Raw genomic sequence first — 21,835 nt, 5'->3', positions numbered from 1 at the left:
CGAGGGCTTTAGCCTTTATTTTAAACCGAATTTTTTTGCCTCTGATTTAAAACGAGGTCTATTATTTGGCTGGGGTTTGGCTATTTAAAGTTGAGAGCCTTTGGCATATGAATTAAGAAACGAGCTCTTTCTGGGTTGAATTTTGCCTCTACTTCAAAACCAGAGCTATTTACGAGCTGTCTTTTGCCTTTATTTACTAAAGCTACCATACTATACTATGAGCCACAGTGGAAACACAAAGCTTCAGGGGGTCTGTCGGTGAAAAAACTTAGGCTTTTCTAATCTCCGCAGCTCTGTTGTAAGTCAAAGATTCAGCAAAACAATATAATAAACTTCGCATTTATTATTATTAGTATTATTATCATTATTTTGAATAAAACAACTCATAACTTAACAAGAATGACATAACATTAGCCAACGAATAGCGCGGTCCAACTTTTGAACAAATGGGAATATCTTGTAGGAGGAATCCGGCTATTGTAAAGGAGTTTAGATTGGATTAGATTGTTTAGCCAAAAGTTTTTTGAATTGAATCGGAAGGGTACCATAAACCTTTGGCAGCTAAAATCCGCTAAACTACTAATACTTTTGTACATACAAAGAAGTGTTTACATTGTTTAAGAATAAATGAATGAAAATTAACTACAACGTTCAATCTTGTTTCAATAGACCTCTTTAGCTTATATGTTTTGTTTTCCCAATATGTGATAATACTCTAGAGAATTGTTTCTTTCAAATTTCGTCTTATTCAGTGCATATCTATGCATAACTTATGAAAAGACAAATGGGCAAGTTCCCCTGGGACCTCTATTGCGCAAACAAAACTTACAAGCCAAAGAGGTCTACATTAGCACAGGCTTGCATGTACCAAAAGATGGCCATTCATTAAACACGTTTAAAAATCCCTCAAGTTCTCTCACTTTTCTAAAAAGAGTATGGCAAAAGACTAGTCAATGTACATAGTATTTAATTTAAAAGTTCAATTGAAGTGTTAATGGACAAAGAATCTCTCCACATGGTTTCTGAAAGGAACTTGCTAGCACAAGAAAGGAGAAATTCAACATTGAACTTAAAGGTGAAAGGGTTGTTTTACTTTACCAATCAGCGCCTTCTTGAACTTGCCAGTGCAGGTTTTTTCGGTGCAGCCTTATTTGCGGGTTTTTTTCTGCTAACAGAAGAGAAGTTTTTTGCAAACCAGTCTGAGATGTCTGGTAAATCCTTGGACTGATTGAACATGTTCATTGATGACTGCATTTCCTACGAGAAAAAGGATTATAAGAAAATTTGTAAGAGGCTTTAATAGGAATTATTGTATAATTTCTATTTTCTTTAACCTATTTCTTCAAACCGGTGCCTGCTATGTGGGCAGTGTTCTCTCCAGCTGTTTATGCTAGGTGGAGCGCAGTACCAGTATTCAGTATAACTATTACTGTTCTAGTACTGGCACCGTTTATGCAAAGCATCTTTTCCTGCTCACACACCCTGGAGGAAATCAGGTGCAATCCTGCGTAGGATTCTATCAGGATTGTCTTCTTGGTGCCGACATGTGTTAGGGAAGTATAAAGTCATTTAAAAAAATAAGGTCAGTTTGTTATCACTACTATTAATAGTATTAAGACGGAATCCATCAGGAAATTGAGTAATTTTAATTTTCAGGGGACAAAAACCTTGTACCAGAATAATTTAAACAATATCCCATTCTTTTTTACATTTCTCAAGGGCTATACATGTAATTAGTTATCTGTAATAACACTAAAAGAAAATTTTCTTATGGGAGCCTAACTTAACAAAATGATATCTTACACATGAATTTTCACATTAAGAAATAGTCTTTGGTGTTATTGCAGATAATAAATTATATCTCTATAGCCCTTGAAAAATGTAAAAAAGAAGTTAGTGGTATTGTTTAAATTATTCTGGTAAAAGGTTTTCGTCCACTGAAGTTGAAATTACTCAGTTTCCAGATGGATGCCATCTTAATTCAGTACATTTGATTTCTGTACCTTTTGAGTCTCTGGATCTTGACTATTTATAAGTTTAGGTAGAACTAACAGCAGAAGTAGTGGCAGCACCATCATGAGGACCTGAAATCAACAGTTACAGTTATCACTCATAGCAACCGTTTTTGACCTTTCTGCTCTCTTCTTTTAGCTTACCAAAAGTTTTCATATTTGAATTAGGGTTCAATGTAACATAGGGGCCTGCTGATTGAAATGTTATCACTTTGTACGCCTTGTCTGGCATTGGTAGGGGTATTTTGAAGAATGCCGAACAGCTGCTGGACATCAAAATGACTCTGGTGTTTAATGGGGCCAGGGTTAGAAAAACTGTGTGAAACAAGTTCCAGTTAGGGTCATTATACAGGGTGAACTGATCTGGTATGTATGACTCAAAAGCAGTTTCCTAACCCTAATCACTAAACTTCACAGTCATACAGCATTCTGCAAACTACCCCTGCTGGTCTAGAATTGAGCCTTGCCAGTGAGTTGTTTCCTTGGACAAGAAACTTGCCCTCCCTTTGATCTCTTCAGCCAAATGTATAAATGGGCACTGACGACAAGACAAGACAAGACAATGCTTTATTTGGAGTCTTATACAGTCCTATGTACATCGACTTTATCCAAATAATTTAAAATCATAACACAAATTGCACACTAGTGGAACTATGATCATTGTTAACCTAAAGAACTAATGATCTTCTTTTCTCATAGCAGTCGAATACGTATACTGGTGGGGAGTGGGGGAAGGGGAAGGGTAACCCAGTGATGAAGCACAAAGGGGAGAAGCAATACTTAAGTGCAATATGCAACGGAAATAAGGATACATTGTGTTAACTATGGCCACTGTGGTACATGTGAAATTAATTTTAGCAATTGCTAAATTTGCTTAATTAAAGCCATTTTTGATACTGTAACTGTCTGTATCAAAACTTTGCAGGAGCTAAGATGGAGCTGGTCATAAATGATACAGCAAGACACAGTTACCATCAAAAGTAGCGAGGACATGTACTCACTACTACTGCTTATGACTTACTTACCATGGGATTGAAAAGCATATCAGTAACTTTCCACTGTTCTCGTTTTTCAAAGAAGGGAGCTGGTTCTTTGGCTTTAAACTTAAGAGGGTAAGGAAGAGTAACAACTGCTGAATTCTGAAGAAAGTTCACTTTTCTCGCTCTTATTTTTCCCTTTGCTCTACCACTGATGTCAACTCTAACAGGCTCAAACATGTTATTTGGTGACAAAACTTCTACTATGTAAGATCCAGCAGGTACATCGTTAACAGTGAAGCTGCCATCAGCTTTAAGAAACCCAATGTAGTTTCCACCATCAACAATAACTCTGGTTTGAGAAATCCAGTCTGAAGAAAGAAAATGGAGACAACTTTTTTCAATTGAAATTTAATCGTCTAACTTGATTTTATAACCTTCTGGTGAGTTTTGCAACTACAGGTACCATTCCTTAAACTTTTTGCAAGGGAGAAAGATGAGCAGGAAAACTTGAAAAATGATCAGCTGATTTGCATGAGATCATCCCAATTTTCTTAAATGTGACTATCATCCCAAAAACTTTTGAGGTGATCACATAATTGCCATATTATAGCCCATTTTACAGTAACAGGTGGAAACGTGGCTGGAGTTGAACTTGTTTTGATACAACCCTTGTTGCTTTCTTATGTAAATCATGTCGTTGTTATGCTGCAGTGCTCGACTTTCAGAAAAAATCTTGGGGCCAGCTGGCCCCCAAGTTTTCATCTTTTGTCGCCCGAACAAGTATTCTGGTCGCCAAAAATTATATTTAAGAATTAATGGATTTAGTTTTGTGAAGGATAAACAGATTATCATTAGTGTACGTTTTCCCAAAGAAGAAAGTCGCCTATCTTGGGGGTCAGGTTTGCAACCAGGCGTGAAAATTTGGTCGCCACTGAGTAAAAGCTGGTCGCATTGGCGACCCCATGAGTCGCAACGTCGAGCCCTGTGCTGAATAGTATTTTTAAAAAATAATCTCCATAAGAAAAGGAAGGAGGTTTGTATCAAAACAAGATCAACCTCAGCCTCACGTTCACTCAAAGGCTAGGATACTAAGCCCACAACTGTAAAATGGTCTATTGCCTCAATTGCTAGCCTGCAAAGCAGGTGTATTTTGGAGCGCGATCCATGATTTGTTTTCGGGAATGATGTTATCCTGCCATCTTGGACGTTAATACTACCAGAGAGTTGGGACAAGTCAAAAACTGATTTTAAGGGAGAGGTTGGTGGGTTTAATAGTCTTTTCCCTGGCTTTTCAAGATGGCGGCCGCGATCAATGTACCTCCGAGTTTCCGTTAGAAACGCCTGCTCTGCAGGCTACTTAATTGCTAGAAGAGTTTTTCTTCACACAATTAGAACTTTGCAGAAGAATAATTTGCCAAAGATCACAGACTTTAGGCTTGTGCTTTGGAAATAGTTAACAATTATTCGCTGAAGTGAAGGTGGCTAGATGCGCATGCTGTTTATAGCCCGGTCTTTAGATTGGAAGCTCCTAAATGACCATCGTATTGATATAAGCAAGAAAAATTCTTGCGTCACGCATCCCAGCCAATGAAAGTACAGGTGTAAAAGATAGAACATGGGATTCAAAGAATCAACTGTTCTGACTAACGCTAGCTGATTTAACATATTTCCAAATCAACAAAGTTTAAGACGTACCGGACGATTTAAAACCTTGAATTGTGATCTTGCCGTCGATTTTGTACCTTTCTGACGCCTCTTCCACGTTACTACCGCTGGTTCGCCGGGTGTTTGGCAGAATCAACAGTGAAAGATAAACTAATATACTGTAAAATTCTTTCATTTTCTTCGGTATGGCCGATCAAAGCAGAAAAATAGGAGAAGAAACCAACATCAAAATGTACCGGCGTCATGTGCAAAATATGAAAGTGACTAGTCTCCAGTCCTTTCCCTAACTGAGTTGAGTAGTTCCCAGCTTTTAATTTGTGGCGCCTGGCATATTTGGTCTTTATTTTCACAAACTGCTGGATCTTTACCCGAAAGCCGTTCACAGCATAGCTGATCGGTGGAAAGAGACGGCCAAGGTGACTCCAAACGACCAGCAGAGTATTCATCTCAGTGAGAAATAGCCGTCCAATCGTGCACACGCTGTGTCAAAGGGTTGACTCGTCAGTTAATTTTCGGACGTATGTTATGGATTCGTCCCTGCAGAAAGGTATTTTGTTTTTTTTTCGGTAGAAAACCTCTAAGAATGCTTTTTTTTCCTTAATTCATCCTTAACTGTAGTACAGAACGAGCCACAAGCTTATACGTGACCAAGCTAACCCAGGAGTGACCACCGGATTTACAGTATATCTCCTATTTCAGGCCCAAATAAAAAAAAACCGCTCAGTTTTACCAGGTTTCGTATTGTAACATTCGTCTTCCGGTTGTATCAAAGATGTATCTCTCACTTGCTCAATTACAATATCAGGTAGTGTCTGAATCTCTCATAAATAAGAAACCCACACGGATTCAAATTTTACAATACTCTAGACAAAAATTACATAAACAGACTACAATCTTACTTACTGTCCCCTCTGTCGGATGAGTCCCCTTGTGTACCCTGTGTTTAATGTGTCCCCTGTGTCCCCTGTGCTCCTTCCCATCCCATGTGTTCCCCTGTGTCTGTTGAGTCCCCTGCAGTTCTAATGTGTCTTCCTTCTATCCCCTGTGCCCCTGTTACACTGTGTTACCATGTGTGTGTTCCCCTGTGTTTCCCTGTGTTCCTGTCTGTTTCCCTGTGTTACTCTGAGTTACCCTGTGTTGCCCTGTGTTACTATATGTTACCCTGTGTTACCCTTTATCACACTGTGTTACCCTGTGTTACCCTTTGTTATCCTTTGTTACACTCTGTTACCCTTTGTTACTCTTTCTTAACCTTTGTTACAATTATTTTGTTCCCCTGTGTTACCCTTTGTTGCCCTTTGTTACCCTGTGTTACCTTTTGTTCCCGTTTGTTACCCTGTGTTACCCTTTTTTACCCTGTGTTACCCCTTGTTACCCTGTGTTATCCCTTGTTACCCTTTTTTATCCTTTGTTACCCTGTCTTACCCCTTGTTACCCTGTCTTACCCTTTGTTACCCCTTGTTACCCTTTGTTACCCTGTGTTACCCCTTGTTACCCTCTGTTACCCCTCGTTACCTTTTGTTACCCTTTGTTACCCTGTGTTAACCTTTCTTACCCTTTGTTACCCTGTGTTACCCCATGTTACCCTCTCTTATTCCTTGTTACCCTTTGTTACCCTGTGTTTTCCCTTGTTACCTTTTGTTACCCTGTGTTATCCTTTCTTACCCTTTGTTACCCTGTGTTACCCTTTTTTACCCTTTGTTACCCTGTGTTACCTCATGTTACCCTCTCTTATTCCTTGTTACCCTTTGTTATCCTGTGTTACCCCTTGTTACCCTTTTTTACCCTATGTTACCCCTTCTCACCCTTTGTTACCCTTTGTTCCCCTTGTTACCCTCTGTTACCCCTTGTTACCTTGTGTTACCCTTTGTTACCGTTTTTTAACCTGTGTTACCCTTTGTTACCCTGTGTTACCCCTTGTTACCCTTTCTTACCCTCTGTTACGCTGTGTTACCCCTTGTTACCCTTTGTTACCCCTTGTTACCCTCTGTTACCCCTTGTTACCTTGTGTTACCTTTTGTTACCCTTTGTTAACCTGTGTTACCCTTTGTTACCCTGTGTTACCCCTTTCTTACCCTTTGTTACCCTGTGAACTACCCCCTACTCTTAACATATATGGTGGTAATATTGATGTAAGTATTGTTTTGAGGAGCAAAGGAACCCTTGTGTGTAACTTATCTTCTAGTGTATTTAACAGAACATCTCCGTCTCTCCTGCCCACATTTGTTGTTGATACTTTGCTCAACATTGCAATGCCATTCAACATAATTGTTACTTACACCAACACATCCCACTTAAATGCCTTCAGGTGTCTTCTTGTTTTATTTTTTAGTTGAAACACATTTATACTGTGATGTTTTTTAATGCTTACCTTTCTTCAGAACAAACTAGAAAATCTGGCAAGTCAGCTGAGCAACGCAAACCTTTCTCCATCTCTGGTATCGATCACATTGTGCTCACAGTGGAAGATATAGAGGCTACTGTTAAATTCTATACCCAAGTGCTGGGCATGGGACAGGTAACGTTTGGACAAGGTAGGCTAGCTCTATCATTTGGAAATCAGAAGTTTAACTTGCATCAGAAAGGAAACGAGTTTGAGCCCAAGGCAGCAAACCCAACTCCAGGAGCTATTGATATCTGCCTTGTAACAGAGACACCAATCACACATGTCATTGAGCACTTGAAGAAACTTGATGTGTCTGTAGAAGAGGGACCTGTGCAAAGAACAGGTGCTCTAGGACCGATTACTTCTGTTTATTTTAGAGATCCTGATGAAAATCTTATTGAGGTGTCTAATTATAATGGTCAGTAAGGCTTTGATTAATATTGATCTGATACAATCCATCAGTGTCCAGGGGCAGACTGTCTGTTCAGTACATGTACCTATCAGAAGATACAATGTGTCACAAGCTATAGTAATCTATCATGCATGCTTCACTGGTAGTTAATCTCCCACCATGATTCTAACTAAAGGTAGATGCTAAGATTTAACTGTTTAAATGAGTCGGAAAAGAGTACTGAATGGATAATTAATCTTAATGAACAGTTCATAAGTTACTAGCCACTAGTAAGAGTCTGTAGAGTTGCATATTGAATTTTATTTTTATTCATCAAATGATATTAACTCTTTTAAATAAATGATGATTTCGTTATATCAGTCCATTGCTTCTTGCCTCTTTCCTTGGGAATGCCCGTTTCTGTACTCTTTTATGCTACAAAGAAAAACGTGTAGTTTTTTTATACATTAACTTGCCATGTTGATATCAAAGTTTTGTTTTTGTTTACAGTCATGGCGTGAGTGTTGATACTTGTTGCGTTAATGGCTGCGTAGATTATTACTTTAGATTACTTTAAATAGGATGCCTTTTATAACTGCTATAACTTTTTAAACCATCTTTAAATGGAATAGAAAAGACCAGTTTCCATACCATACTCATATTAGTCGCGTAGACAAAAACACTTCTAAGGCTTCGTTTTCAAGTTAATAAAAATACCTTAACAGCTAGATATAGATAAAAGCAAGGCAGTAGGAAGTGCTTATGATGTAATTAAGCTTGCCTTCAAACTTTGGTTAGTGTATCACAACAGTGGAGCTTAGCTAACTGATAATTTTTAAAATAATTAATTTGGTGTCAGAATGGTAAAGTAAATACGGTTTCATGAAACACACAAAAACGGAAAATGGCAACACGGAAATTAGCTGACAATAAGATGTCAGGTAGGTTAAAAACATTCGCTTATGTTTGTGATTCTGTCAATATTTCATTGTGCAATTTAGAGTGACCAATTTGTCTGCCCTCATAAGTTCTGTTTCTTGTCAATCTGTTTAAAGAAAAAAACAAAGATCGTCTTGCCCTGCAGGTTTGTTCGCTTGTTATCCATTTCCCCAAATAAAATTTTTTTAGGATTTATTTACTGTCGAGTGTGGTTCACTAAGCAATGAATTTGTTCCCAGTCTGGAGAAATTCAAGTGGGTAATTAATCGTTATTTCAGTTGCAATAAGGCCTCGTAAATGACGCGTTCAATCTTTGATAAAACAGATCTCACATCTTTTTAGCCTGTACCTTTTATGGACTGATCCTGAGTTTATAACTTGAGTGATCTACGGGTAAAGAAATTAAAGAAGAAAAGAAATAGTCAAGTCAGTTTGTTTTTCACACCCACACCGCAGTTTTGAAGAATTTGATCACGTGCATAGATTTTATTTGACTAATGTATAACCAGTCTTGCTAGAACAGCAAGTGGTGAAGACAAGCTATTTGCAAAGAAAGTCTTACTCTGTGAAATGAAATTCACTGAAGCTAAGAGGTGAAGTTATGGCAATGGCAAGGGGGGGGAGAATTGTCGCGTTGACGACGAAAACTTCGAAATGTAAATTTTGGGTGTGTGTTCAGTTTGTTTGTGCAAAAATCTCCCCAAGAAGGCCTTCATCTCCATACATCGCGCGTGAAACTCTCGCTAATATTTATCTCCAAAAATTTTTGGACACATATTTCCTATAAGTTTTCCTTTTATAGTTCTTCTTTAACTTATTGAACATTACGGCACTGGGCTTGAGGCCGGAGCCTCATTCTACAGGATACCCGTGTCAATTAAACTACTATCTCCTGTTAGCACGGTTTCATATTTGGCAAGCCAAAATGGATGAAATATCGCCTCATTTTGCAAATTTTCTACGCCTAGTTAATTCAAGACCTATTATGGGGAAAAAAGCAGGGGACACTAAGCAATGGAACTTTCTTACAGATAGCTCTTAATATAGCTCTTGATATGGGTTGTTTCCTTTTACCTGATGGTCAAATACTAAAAAAAATGTCGAAAGAATTGTAAATCTTGTATTTAACTAGATATAGCTGGCTGATAGTATACAATCAACGTTCGTTCATTGCTCCTGTCGTTTTTAGGTAGTCGAATTGTACTTTCTTTTAAATTTTGTTGTTGTCAGTTTGTGTTGTAGTTTAGTTATTATTAAGAAAAAGTAAAAGAAAGAAAATAAAAATTTGATTGACCCCTTGCGGATCAACACGTTCGTAAAGAACTGTTACCGTTATTTAGTAAAGATCTAGTTATATCATGAATTAAACAAGCTCTTTGTTACCGCTCCAGGAAGATGATAAAGAACCAAATCCAAGATCGTAACTTGAAGATGGCCTGGAATATGGCTCTGCACTGCCTGACCGTGGCGTACTTGTGATTGCCTAGATCAGAAGAGATAAATCAATCAACAGCAATAAGCCCTTTGCAAGAAACGGTCACATATTGTACAAAAAAACTCCTTGCTGCTTGGCAAACAACGCAGTGTGACCGTGAAAAGAAAGGATGTTACCTTTTTGAATTATGTAACCTCTTTGTTTTTCTTTGCGTCATTTGCCATCCAGCAAGGATTTTTTGTACCATGTGATCGTTTCGTGCAAAGGGCCCATTAAAGTAACACCCTCCGGTGCCAACTTAACAGTTCTAAAATCACAGTTCTACATAAAGCCCTGGGCCCAGTTGTTCGAAAGCCGGTTAGCGCTAACCCAGGGTTAAATTTTAACCCTGGGTCCAGTTGTTCGAAGGCCGATTAGCGCTAACCCAGGGTTAAATTTTAACCCTGGGCCCAGTTGTTCGAAGGCCGATTAGCGCTAACCCAGGGTTAAATTTTAACCCTGGGCCCAGTTGTTCGAAAGCCGGTTAGCGCTAACCCAGGGTTAAATTTTAACCCTGGGCCCAGTTGTTCGAAGACCGATTAGCGCTAACCCAGGGTTAAATTTTAACCCTGGGCCCAGTTGTTCGAAGGCCGATTAGCGCTAACCCAGGGTTAAATTTTAACCCTGGGCCCAGTTGTTCGAAAGCCGGTTAGCGCTAACCCAGGGTTAAATTTTAACCCTGGGCCCAGTTGTTCGAAGGCCAATTAGCGCTAACCCAGGGTTAAATTTTAACCCTGGGCCCAGTTGTTCGAAGGCCGATTAGCGCTAACCCAGGGTTAAATTTTAACCCAGGTTTCTCTTTCTTTTGTTGAAAAGCATTTTTCAGGATAATTTTCTCTATTCTTTTTAGAGCATCAAATCATCAAATTATGGAGAAAAAAATAAAACTGAATATGCTTTTTGAGCTTTCATATCTGAATTGAAATTTTGCACTAACCCTGGGTTATCTTAACCCTGCTTTGAACAACCCAGCCCTGATTCATACCTTTCGTATCCTTGGTGATGAGAGCCTCTTGGTTACCACCTCTCCCTTACAAATCACCTTTCTGTCCCTGATCAAAGCTGGCCATACAAAGTGCTGGATAGTTGTTGCACTAAACTCCGAGTCAAAAGTTCTCCTGTAACGTGTTTCATTTATGACGTCACCCTCCAGAGCTGCAGGGAGGTCTATCGGAGGATCAAGGGCTACCATAGCCCAGGCCACTCGTAATAGATCACGGATGAAGGGTATGATTAGCTTCTCGTTGCTCGGAATGTAAGGTGAAGTTTGAGGGTTGCGATGTAGCGCCTTTATTACATCCTATAGTTTGACGATAGGGATCGGGTTACCAGACATTCAAACCGCAAGCAAAACAGATTTTAAAGATTTTAATCTCTAATCTACGAAAAAAACAAACAAACAGACAAACAAACCGGAATTAAGTTCTCAATGTCGTAAAGCTCTGTATTCTTTTTCAAGTAGTTTTCCACCAGTTCATTCACTCTGTCTGACTCGTCTCCAGTCCCCAGATTGTTAGACAGCAGTGCCTGGTTCATCCGGGACCTCATTTTATGCTGTTCCAATTTGCAAACTGTGAAACATTCCTGTAAAGTGAATTGAAAACTTGTTAGCAAGCTGCCAATGGGGGTCAATTCTGCTCAGTTCAAGTTACCAAGCCAGTATCCAATTTAAGCTTAAACGTTTAAAAAGTCATGCTAGGGGCGCCACGAGGCTCTAAGGACGAATTGTTTAATTAGCGAATGAACATGACCGCGTCCCCAGGGCTTTTGGGAAAATGCCTTATCTTATCCATTCATCAGAACGCATCTTAATTTAGTGTTACTGTGGCACTAAGGTATAAATTTTCGAGATTTTGCGGGCGACTGTAAATTGGCCGCCCCTATTAATTTTATCAGGGGCACCCCGGCCGGGAAACTGGACTCCTTTCGTCTCGATTTCGTTTCCGTAATTTTTCCGCAAGTGACAAACACGGATCCATAATCAGTGATTACCTCTAGTACGTGGCTTAAGTCTTCCCTGGAGGCCTCTGCTAGCAGGGAAGGCTAAATCGTATCTGTTCCGTAGTGTAATCATCTTTGTAGCAGATAACGATAGTGTTATTCACCGGTTGAATACAGGTATCAATGTCAAGACGCTCGAGGTCCGAAATTAATAGGCCATATCCGCGTTCCCCCGGGGCTCGGAATCAAAAGGAGGTTGAGTGCTCCGCCTTTGATATGGAAATGATTTTTGACATTTTTCATTGTCAAGCAAATAAAACTCATTTTCACAAGAAAGGTTGTGCACTTGGCCTCATTTTGAAAGGGAGGTAATTTTTTAGTCTCTGAGATTGTGATTTGACCGGCAATTGCATAAACTTATGTACATATGCATTATACAATCTTACCTCAACGACGGTGAACATCAGTCGTTCAGCCGACGATCGGTCGGGCACTCCCTTCAAAGCGCCCGTAACTTGTACTCTATCGTTCTTATAAAGATCTGTGAATCTCTCCACGAGCTTGGTAGATCGCGTCTGAAACGGAGTTATTCTGTCGGAGAGTGGTTTCGTCACGAGGCGAACTGGCTCGGGCTCCGAAACAGCTTCCAGGATTTTCTTTTGAAGTCTGAAATTAAAGTATGCCATTAACAGTGGGCAAAAATAATAATAATAATAATAATAACCTCCATAAAGCAAGTGCCCAACACGTTCGCGTTGTTTCTATCGTTGTTTCATATTCACTGCGTTTAGTTTTTTTAATCTATGTTAATTCTGAAGAGACGACAATCTTTTTTGAGTATATAGTCAATAGAAATACGAAAGAAGTGTGTAAAGATTTTGTCTCACAGTTTTTTAAATACGCGTAGAACGAAGCACCAATGTGAAGAGAAAATTGAAGATAGATTGTCCGAGTTTCAGGCTGACGTACCAAGCACTGACTAATTAGGGCTATACTGTTAGAGCTGATCTTGTTTCTGACTGGCGTCAAAGGATTTATATTTTTTTGCCTCATTTGTCGACGAGGATCGATCTGTCAGCGGTTAATAAAGATGGGTATGTACTTTAAAAAGATCTGAAATAAGTGGGAGGGGGGACAAGGGGGTCCAAACCCCCGCCTCCCGAAACCTCCTCCATTTCCAGCTCCCGCCCCTCATTTCTTTTGGCTTCCTCCCTTTAGGTCCTTTCCGTCTTGTGGCGCCATTTTCCCTTTGTTTCTTCCACTTCCCACTTTATTAGAACTCCCACTTTTCGCCATTTCACCAGAGCTCCTACCCCGTCCTTCCTCCCCAACGAAATACTTGCCTTCCGTGTAGCTCAGAATTCTCTCTCTTCAGTTCAATAGTTTCTTTAGTTAGCTCTTTTATCTGGCATTCTCTGGCCACTAGTTCGTTCTTCGCATGGCTTAACCTTAAAGTTAACGACATCAAATCGGATTAACGCTTTTTATACAGCGACTTTGAAATTACTCATACGGATATGCGGATCTTCAAAAACCTACAAAGGAAGATTTCACCTTTCGCAGCATAAACACCATTTTCTTACAACGAAAATTCTGGAAAAGTCTCTTTCGCCTATCACTCGTGTCAATACAAAAACTTCAACACTTCTTGTAACGTATTAAACGATAATTTTGTTTCAAAATCGAGGTTTCACGCATTAATTACCCTCTCTTACCGCAGCTGTCATGTGACAAGGAGCGCTTACCCCACTAGTTGCTAGGCAACTTAAAATTAACTTCAACAAAAGCAGCGTGACACTTTTAAGAGCATCCTTATACCTGTCCGGCTCAGGGATTCATTATTTGTCCGTCTAGATAATTATTTATTTTATCAGGCTTATCATACACTTGTCATTACTAACTCTTTTCCCATTTCGTCAATTTCTTGACAGTTTCCTCTTTGATTTTCCTTCAACTGCTTTCGCAGAGCTCGAATTTCGTCTTCTGCGTCTGCTAGCCTAGAATTTGATAAACAGAAAATATAAAGTTGAATATTTAGTCATGAAATGTATATTGACAACGTCCCTGTTGAAAGCATCTTTTTGCATTTATATATATATATATATATATATATATACTGAATTTCTAATTTTAATTTACAAATTATGATAAGTGCTTTTCAAACTTTCAGCCTGTATATACTAAGGCAAAAATTATAGTAAAAAGAAACATTTATTACCGGTTGTCGTAAATTAATATGAATGGAGACAGTGGCAAAACTTTGTAGTATAGAAAATAATAAATCGCACTATTTACAATGTTTGTATAGTTTTCGTTGATTTAACTTGCAGAAAACCCGAATCATTTTACTGAAAGGACTTACTTAATTTTAAGCTCCGCTTCTTCAACTTTAGAGACTCTTAGTTCCTCCTCCATTTCCTTTACGATAAGCTCATATTTTTCTTTCACCGTGTCTACATCTTCAACGTTGACTCTTGAGGTAAGAAACCCACTGCGAAGCCAAGGTAGAAGTCTTTTTTTCAACGCTTCGGTTCCTCCATAAATTCCCCCTTCAGAACAACACAATTCCAGAAGGTGAAACAGCTGCCCTTGAAGCTTAGCATGCAGTTCGATGAGTTCACAACAAAACGCTGTGTTTTCTTCGCAGCTATTTCGGTAACTCGACTCAAAAAAGGTTGCTAAATATTCGTGTAAGGATTTGAACTCCCCAGATGCAACAATGCGGCTAAGTAAACCTATAAAAGTCGTGCTTGTCATCGTAAACAAACCCGAATGATCTACCTCGCTAGAAAAATGCCCTGTGAGCGACTCTTACTCGCAGATTTTGTTACCACGAATCACGCATTCTATTTAGAGGTGAAAATGTCCGTCTCCTTAAGCCGGCAAAGCTGTGAATGACACCTTCATTCAAAGCCGAGGCATTAATTACAGACGTTTTCCACTTAAAGCAGTAATTACTTGCTCCTATTCTCAAGCATCAATTTTATAAGCTTTGTGGTTTTAATTAATTTTCCGAGGTTTCGGGCATCAATTATTTGCACATGGTACAGTGAATAGAGCGGTTTTCACTTGACTGTCGAAAGTAATTGGTTTTGGTTTTGGTTTTGGTTTTGGTTTTACTACGCCCTTTGGTTGGCTAGTGTATTTACTTTGGTTTTGGTTTTACGACAGTCAAGTGAAAACCGCTCTAAGCCATGAGTTTAAGTGACAAAATGCATTTCACCTGCTCGCGAGTTCGCTGGACGCGTGGACAGTTAACATATTGTAAACATGAAGGTGGTATTTTAAAGTATCTTTAAGCCGTCATAACCAAATACCACCTGCCGCCCATTAGGTCCCCCCGAAACTGCTGGCTACCCTGATGCGATCACTGCTAAAGGGTCCTGTCGTAAATCAAAGGCATGAGTAGCCGTACTTTCATTAGAAAATTCTAGGGGACGTTTCGGCTCTATACCGAAATTTTCAGGAGAGCTCTGTTAACAATAATCGGAACATCTTGGTCTAAAAACGGCAAAAACACAACCTCCGAAAATCGTACGTAAGTTAGTACAAAAACTCCGAATATCGGTTGTCGTTGGGTGCTCCTGCCATTACGTTCCGATGTAATTCAATAAAATATTTTTGCGGGCTGAGCAAATTCGAGAATGTGTTATTATTGATATTCATATACAATTGATGTTTGGTGTGAGTTTTTAAATATAGCGGCAAAAGAAACAAAATTTGTAAATGAACTGTTCGTCACTATGTTCCTCGTACCCAGAGTCCTCGGGCTTTTTGGTCAGCTGAGCGACGCCCACGTTTTCTGTAAACAAATTCCAGTTTCCCAGAGTCTTTCCTGGCCTCGCTGGCCTGATCAAAAAGCCCGAAGAATGTGGAGGGGAGATTGTTTTGTGCTACGAAATGAGCGCAGGACATCCAACCAAACGACTGGCTCAGTAGGGATGAAAAAAAGAAAAAACGAAAACTTTAATACTACCGTATCCCTCCCAGATTTTGTTCTCTTTCCACTGCTGATGATCAAAAACTCCCAACATTGTTGGCCCAACATGTTGGGAGTTGTTGCGTCCGTTTGCACGTCGATAAACGTTTGACCGGTTTCAAACTTTGTGCAACAACATGCAACAGGGTGGGTGTGCAAACGGACGCAACATGTGATATCCAACAATGTTGGCAGTTGTTGGCCAACAATGTTGCGTCCGTTTTCATGGGGCTTTAGTAAAACCACGCCAAAGCAAGGGGCAGGACCAACCTCGTTCCCAGGGTTCTCTCCCCGGACGGGTAGAAAAGAATCCTATGGTTAGGGCAAGGCGTAGACTGTACATACGCCACTTTTGAAACGGAAAGAGATCTGGAGCCGAAATGTGTCGCGCAATTGTTTCTGGGATCGCTACTGGAGATATTGTCCCTTTTTTTATTTGTCCCTAATAACAGTCCCAGAAGTCATTGCAAACGTTTACTCGGTCCAGTCTCCCTCTCGTTTTTAAAGTGACTAATGTAGCTGCCACATGCTATGAAATAAAACTTGAAAACCAAACTACTCTTGGAAGAGAAAATATCGTTTTTATTATAAGAATATGTCCTGCATTTACCTCAGTCGACAAGTTAAATTTTTCTTGCCCGTCAACAACTTGACTTTTTGGCAACAAACGTCATAACTATGAGCTCACAAACGGGGGCTCTCGATAATTACCTTTTAAAACGTCCCTTATATGTAGTTCGTCACACAATCCTTTTGTCACGCACTCTTTCAGGGAGCGAAAGAGCATAATGTCTGATTTCTAAGAAGGACTGGTCTAATGAAGCTCTGCCCTTCTCTATTTGCATTGCCAACACTCGATACTTGATTGGACTACAACCGTGTCTGGACTACAACCGTGTTGTCACAATGTACAATTTTGTCTGTAGAGTAGTTTATCGGAATTAAAACATCTTGAAACGGTTAGCTTTTGTGGATATCAAACAGTTTAGCGAGCTCATTAAGATCGTCTTGGTCTCTTCCCTCCTTGATAATCTGCAAAGCAAGAAAGAACGAACAAAAGTCAAATAATAAAAGGTTAACAAATCAGTGTCCAAATAAATATTTTTTTAAATGCACATCAGATTTTCTTATGGCTTTTGATTCGGGGCGGTGACACTTTGAAGAGAAAAATAGCGAAAAGAACAATGCGGATTGATTTAGGTTTCTGGGAAACTGCCCACCTACCCCTCCCCTAAGCCATCATTTTGCCCTAAGTGAGACCCAAGTGTTAATGTTAGCTTAGGGGAGGGGAAGGTGGGCACTTTCCCAGAAACCTTAACCCTTTCATTGCCAAATGTGGCCAAAGGCAAATGTCGACCAAATTTCATGTTCTAAAATTTTGACAAACAAATAGCTTCATGTGAAAGTACAGGCAGAGAGCTTTCATTTGAATAGTCACATCATAGGATTTCGTCTGCAGACTCAAAAGTTAGACTCGCTCACGAAACTCCATCAAACACTCTGCCAGTGAAGGGGTTAATTGATCCAACAATGCATTAGCACCTAAATGACACTAACCTTTCTGGCGAAGGGCATTCTGTTAAAGACGTTCCATAATACAACTCCCACGACTCGCTTGCCTCTCATGTAAAATACAACACCTTTACCAAACTCCTCTGACGACACGGTAGGGACTGGGGCCGCCGGCTGGGTGAGCACCACAGGGGAGGGCTCAGATCCCTGGTAGAAAAAATGTTTTAGTACTTTAAGTCTGTGATAAAGATCCAAGAAAAAAGAAGAAGTGATGGCTCCTGTAGGCGACCGCGACCACCTTCGGGTTTACCCAACTGGACTTTTCTTTTGTTTTTAAGCTCTCGCAAGGGACCATTCAGCCTCCACTCCTAGTGTTACTCGTATAAATCAACACTTTAATGAAACTGCACTGCGCTAACGGTGTAAAAACAAACTGGACGTAAAGCTTAGCCTGGTCTATATCAGATATAAAGACACTCATTAAACATTAATTTCTTTTGTCTTTTCTTCATGAATTGTCGATGAGTTTCTGACTGAAGCTCTCGTAAGCGACCGTACGGTAAAACGAAGATATAATACAATAATAATAGACATAATACAAGATAAATGTGAGAGCACCCTGTGGCGTTTTAGTTGACCAATTAAAAAAAGGGTACAAGTTTTTCCACCGACTCACCTCACCCTCTGTTTCTGAGCGGACGCCTTCACCTGTAGCTTCTACTACTGCTTTAGGCGTGTCAGCCTCGGTTGCTTTGGCCCAGACTCCTACCGTCGGTAGCACAGAATCTACCAATCCAATAGCTTCGTAACCAACATCAGGCCCTAGATCGCTCCTATTAAAACAAGATAAAATTTTGTTGGGTATTTCTTTCACGCAAACCATAAGATCATCGTTCCAGACTATCGTGCCTGCTATGTTAGTTAGTAAAGTCACAGGCACAAGGAAAAAAACTTGTGCTCGAGAATTTACAAATAAAACCAGCCTGGATCCTAACCCGGCTGAAACTTCCATTAATTTATAAGGCCGCTAGGCCGTCATAGCTCTAGAACTGACCAAAACATGGATTGGTGCCAGTAAGGTTTGCCTGCGCCTGTCATGTTTTCTCCTGCCAGTCTTCCGCTGACCACAGCATGATCATGGTGTTCCACTCGGCGCCTTCCGAGGTTTGGATCATAAAAGCAAGCCGCATCTCCGGCCTAAAATCATCACAAAAAACTATCAACACAAAATATATAAAGTCCGGCATATGAGGTGAAATTTGGTTATTGCTACAGGAAGAACTGAATTGAGCAATATATAGCAGAGCATTGTCAGTGAAACATCACTAGGCATTTAGCCAGTCTCTGTCCAATGGCAGTCATCTTTTGCCTTCTTACCACCCAAATATTAGACTTGGCTTGTAGTTCAGAGTTGACATGGAAACCTCCAAGAATTGGGTCCACTTCGAGACCAGCAACATTGGCGAGCTCAACATTTGGTTCCAGGCCTACTGCAACAATCACTCGGTCTGCTTGGAGCTGCAAGATAAAGATTTGCTAAGATACAATGACCGTGTTGCTACAAACCTGTAAAAATAAACTTCTACTGAAGTCAACTCTTCTTAAAAAGACCTGTATGAGATGGGTTATATCCGGGTTTCCAGAGAGCCCAGTAAATAGATTCAACAAACGTGAGATCTCAGCAAGAGGACACTGAATACTTCCTCACCATTAACAACGCATCGATGACCAGAGGTACGTCCCATTTACATGGGAAAACCAGAAATTCTGGTTAGAAAATCAAATGATTCATGCCATTTTGTTTAGGAAGCTTCAGAAAATATGGGCTGTGATTTGAGATGATGCAATTTTCTACACTTTTAGCCATCTGTTCAACTGATTTGGACATACTTTGTGATGGGTCGCCCTCCCCCGTCACATCAAATTTTATAGTTAAGTACTTTTGTTTACACGCAAGATTTCCACCCAGATGGTTTGCGTAAATGGTAAGCACTCTAGCTTTCTCTTTCAACATCAAAGCAAAATAAAGTTACCGATATCTCACCTCTTCTCCACTGTTTAACCTAAGATTAACTTGATTGTCTTTGAATGAAACATGTTCCACTGTGGCATTTGGAATTACATTCACACCCTCTATAAAAATATAAGTAAAATCTGATAAGAAACCTGAATGCTTTACGTGGTGTTAATAAGTACAGATACAAGAAGGTCACAAGTACTTCAAACGGCTAAAACTTAAGGCTGTATTTAGGTTGTGACACACAACATGAAGATCCAAATAACGGCTGCATACACCGTAGCAGTGTTATTATCAGACCACGGCACTTTTTCGGGAAATGCCATGCTATAATTAGCCCAAAGAATCCCAAAGGCGCAAAGAAGGGAAAAAAAAAACCTATTAAAAAACGTAAGAAAGCGTACGTACACATAGAAATGTACGTACATTTCCTCATAATATAAGCCAAAATTTAATTGGTTTGGGGGTCTTAAGAAAACACCCACCTTTATCTAAGACTCAGACCTGTGAAAACGTTGAGTTAACTGTATCTAAAAATTGTGACCCCCTCTCCCCCCTCATGACCCCCTCTTAGTTTCTCAATGGGTCCTGTGGACCCCAGTGTACAAAATCCTGGTAAGGACACTGCTGTAGGAACCTACCTACGCATAAGCCACCTAGATTATTATTTGTGCCTCAACCACACCCACAATTGACAAAGAATGCATGTCCACTACACAGTTGTACTCAATTGAATATTGGAGAGCTTGAGCAAAGGCGTTTTGGGGAGATGCATGTCAAACGGAGGTGAAGAGTTTTCTCTTTAAAATGCCTTGACGCTACCAAGTAATATACAAGAAATTTAACATTATATTAAAGATGATAGACACTATTCTAACTAAAATATTTACACGGGTTCAAAGTGGTAATGACAAGGAACCGTATACAAAATTTTATGCTCTAAATCAAGCTTGATACAGACAAGATATTGTGACTTAATGTTTAAATAGTGAAGTGTTAGCAACTTTGTAGGTACACTGTATTCTTCTTTTCTTACCTTTTCTCACTTTATTTGTTGTCCACTCTGTTAAATACTTGGGTAAAACTCTGCCCATATTACCATCCTCTGGGAATATCTGCAGGACGTTCATACCAGTTTTCTTACCTGATTGAAACATCAAAATATCATTGAATGTGAACAAACAAGTAAGGAAAATCAAGCTTCTCCAATCAGAGTGCAAATAAAAGTTGGATATTGTTCAATGGGTGACTGTTATTTGCAGCTCAGTTTTGACAACATACTGTTGTACCAGTGTCTGTACCTTCAGGGCTGTCGCTAAAATTTCAAGTTGCTGGGTGTATGAAATTAGTAGGAGGGGAATTGTAATGCTAGGAAGTTCTTTTGGTTCCATTTTCCTTTTGTTTCATGATAAGAGTAGCCAGGGATCACACTCATAGTAGCTGCCAGCCCCAGCTCTTAGTGACGGCCCAGAACTCGTCCTTGATTTTCATGCTATCTTAATAACTGAATGAACAGAACATGTAGTAACTTCTTGGACATTGTATGTATCAGCAAATGCTGCCAAACTGGATTATCCTTCATCTGATAAGGGCTAAATTTAGCAAAAAGAACTGTATTTAGCACAATATGATCTTTTGAGACTACCTCTGTGGCCAAGTGCACAGGCCAGTTCGCTTCCCAGAAATCCTCCACCAACAACAGCAACAGACTTGGCCTCCTTTATAGCATCATCAAGATCTTTGAAATCCACAATCTGAGCACAAATAATGTATAAATATTCATTTCTATAGTTCTAAGCACAAGAGGTCGAGCACTAAGACCATGTTCAAAGAATGATGTTACCTATCTAAGGGTTGTTGATAACTGGCCAGCACTAGGCAGGGATATATATAAATGTACACAGAGTATGTGACTGTACACTTGTCACCTCAGACTTGCACAAAGATGACCTCTTTTGATCAGAAATATGGAGGAAGTGTTTGTCAGTAATCCTGAAGAATGTGAATTAAGCAAGCTTAAGTGAGATCAGTTGTGAAGCGGTCCAAGATGGCAACTAAGTTAGGTCAACTTGTCCTGCTTGAAGGATTTTGAGTCTAATTTCCTGCCAAAATTAATTTAAGAGGTAAGGTGCTTTATCCATGGCATGACAGGTCACTAAAAGGTGACAAAGCTTTGGTGAAAGTGTGGGATAACTACTTATTTACATTTCATTTGAACTGTTGATAGTGAGTTAGGCTGTACAGCTCTATAATCTAATAATATATGGTTGCTAAAATCATGTCAGCACAATGTAGGCAAGAAAAGTCTTCATACATGTATACAAAACAAAACTACGTGAAAGACTGTTCTCACCTTTCTAAAGAGGGTTATTCTTTTCTTAACTTCATCATTGCTGTTTTCAAAAACAGGAAGATTTCTTGGGATGCCACCTGAAATGAAGCAAGAAATGACAAAAATATTAAATTTTCTGTGTTGTTGTTTTTTTTTTTAGTTACTGCAAAATATGTGGTGCTCCTGAAGGATTAATATCCATTTGAA

The 21,835-nt window shown here is 39.6% G+C and overlaps 4 protein-coding genes across 5 annotated transcripts in view; 1 reads left to right on the top strand and 3 right to left on the bottom strand.

Moving 5' to 3' along the window:
- Positions 1 to 325: 325 nt before the first annotated feature.
- On the bottom strand, positions 326 to 4,910 carry LOC140948427 (endoplasmic reticulum membrane protein complex subunit 7-like). Its single transcript, XM_073397663.1, has 4 exons — positions 4,688 to 4,910; positions 3,038 to 3,360; positions 2,004 to 2,084; positions 326 to 1,257 (listed from the first exon to the last, which is right to left on the bottom strand). Exons 1-4 carry the CDS (start codon positions 4,830 to 4,832, stop codon positions 1,102 to 1,104), a joined length of 705 nt encoding a protein of 234 aa, XP_073253764.1. The 5' UTR covers positions 4,833 to 4,910; the 3' UTR covers positions 326 to 1,101.
- Positions 4,911 to 5,026: 116 nt separating this feature from the next.
- Positions 5,027 to 7,814, top strand: LOC140948396 (glyoxalase domain-containing protein 5-like). Its single transcript, XM_073397632.1, has 2 exons — positions 5,027 to 5,204; positions 7,039 to 7,814. Exons 1-2 carry the CDS (start codon positions 5,183 to 5,185, stop codon positions 7,467 to 7,469), a joined length of 453 nt encoding a protein of 150 aa, XP_073253733.1. The 5' UTR covers positions 5,027 to 5,182; the 3' UTR covers positions 7,470 to 7,814.
- LOC140948395 (mitochondria-eating protein-like) lies at positions 7,730 to 14,611 on the bottom strand. 2 transcript variants are annotated; one of them, XM_073397630.1, is made up of 9 exons: positions 14,151 to 14,611; positions 13,690 to 13,785; positions 13,132 to 13,236; positions 12,235 to 12,454; positions 11,261 to 11,431; positions 10,833 to 11,147; positions 9,757 to 9,856; positions 8,723 to 8,760; positions 7,730 to 7,869 (listed from the first exon to the last, which is right to left on the bottom strand). In XM_073397630.1, the coding sequence occupies exons 1-8, from the start codon at positions 14,543 to 14,545 to the stop codon at positions 8,726 to 8,728; spliced, it is 1,437 nt and encodes a 478-aa protein (XP_073253731.1). In that variant the 5' UTR covers positions 14,546 to 14,611; the 3' UTR covers positions 7,730 to 7,869; positions 8,723 to 8,725. The 2 variants fall into 2 exon arrangements, with proteins under 2 accessions (XP_073253731.1, XP_073253732.1); XM_073397631.1 differs by having other exon boundaries at positions 10,890 to 11,147.
- A 1,717-nt stretch (positions 14,612 to 16,328) lies between these two features.
- Positions 16,329 to 21,835, bottom strand: part of LOC140948004 (apoptosis-inducing factor 1, mitochondrial-like) — a 14,135-nt gene continuing 8,628 nt past the window's right edge. The window contains exons 8-16 of the mRNA XM_073397232.1: positions 21,650 to 21,726; positions 20,942 to 21,050; positions 20,333 to 20,440; positions 19,324 to 19,412; positions 18,657 to 18,797; positions 18,334 to 18,476; positions 17,956 to 18,112; positions 17,325 to 17,486; positions 16,329 to 16,799 (exon numbers count right to left, since the gene is read on the bottom strand). Of these exons, the coding sequence (XP_073253333.1) occupies positions 16,728 to 16,799; positions 17,325 to 17,486; positions 17,956 to 18,112; positions 18,334 to 18,476; positions 18,657 to 18,797; positions 19,324 to 19,412; positions 20,333 to 20,440; positions 20,942 to 21,050; positions 21,650 to 21,726 (1,058 nt within the window). The 3' untranslated portion in view covers positions 16,329 to 16,727. The remainder of the gene's footprint in view (positions 16,800 to 17,324; positions 17,487 to 17,955; positions 18,113 to 18,333; positions 18,477 to 18,656; positions 18,798 to 19,323; positions 19,413 to 20,332; positions 20,441 to 20,941; positions 21,051 to 21,649; positions 21,727 to 21,835) is intronic.

This window comes from Porites lutea, chromosome 9 (assembly GCF_958299795.1).
Source record: "Porites lutea chromosome 9, jaPorLute2.1, whole genome shotgun sequence".
In the NCBI taxonomy this organism is placed as follows: Eukaryota; Metazoa; Cnidaria; class Anthozoa; order Scleractinia; family Poritidae; genus Porites; species Porites lutea.
Note: the sequence above shows the minus strand (reverse complement) of the source record. Positions and strands in the feature narration are given on the sequence as shown.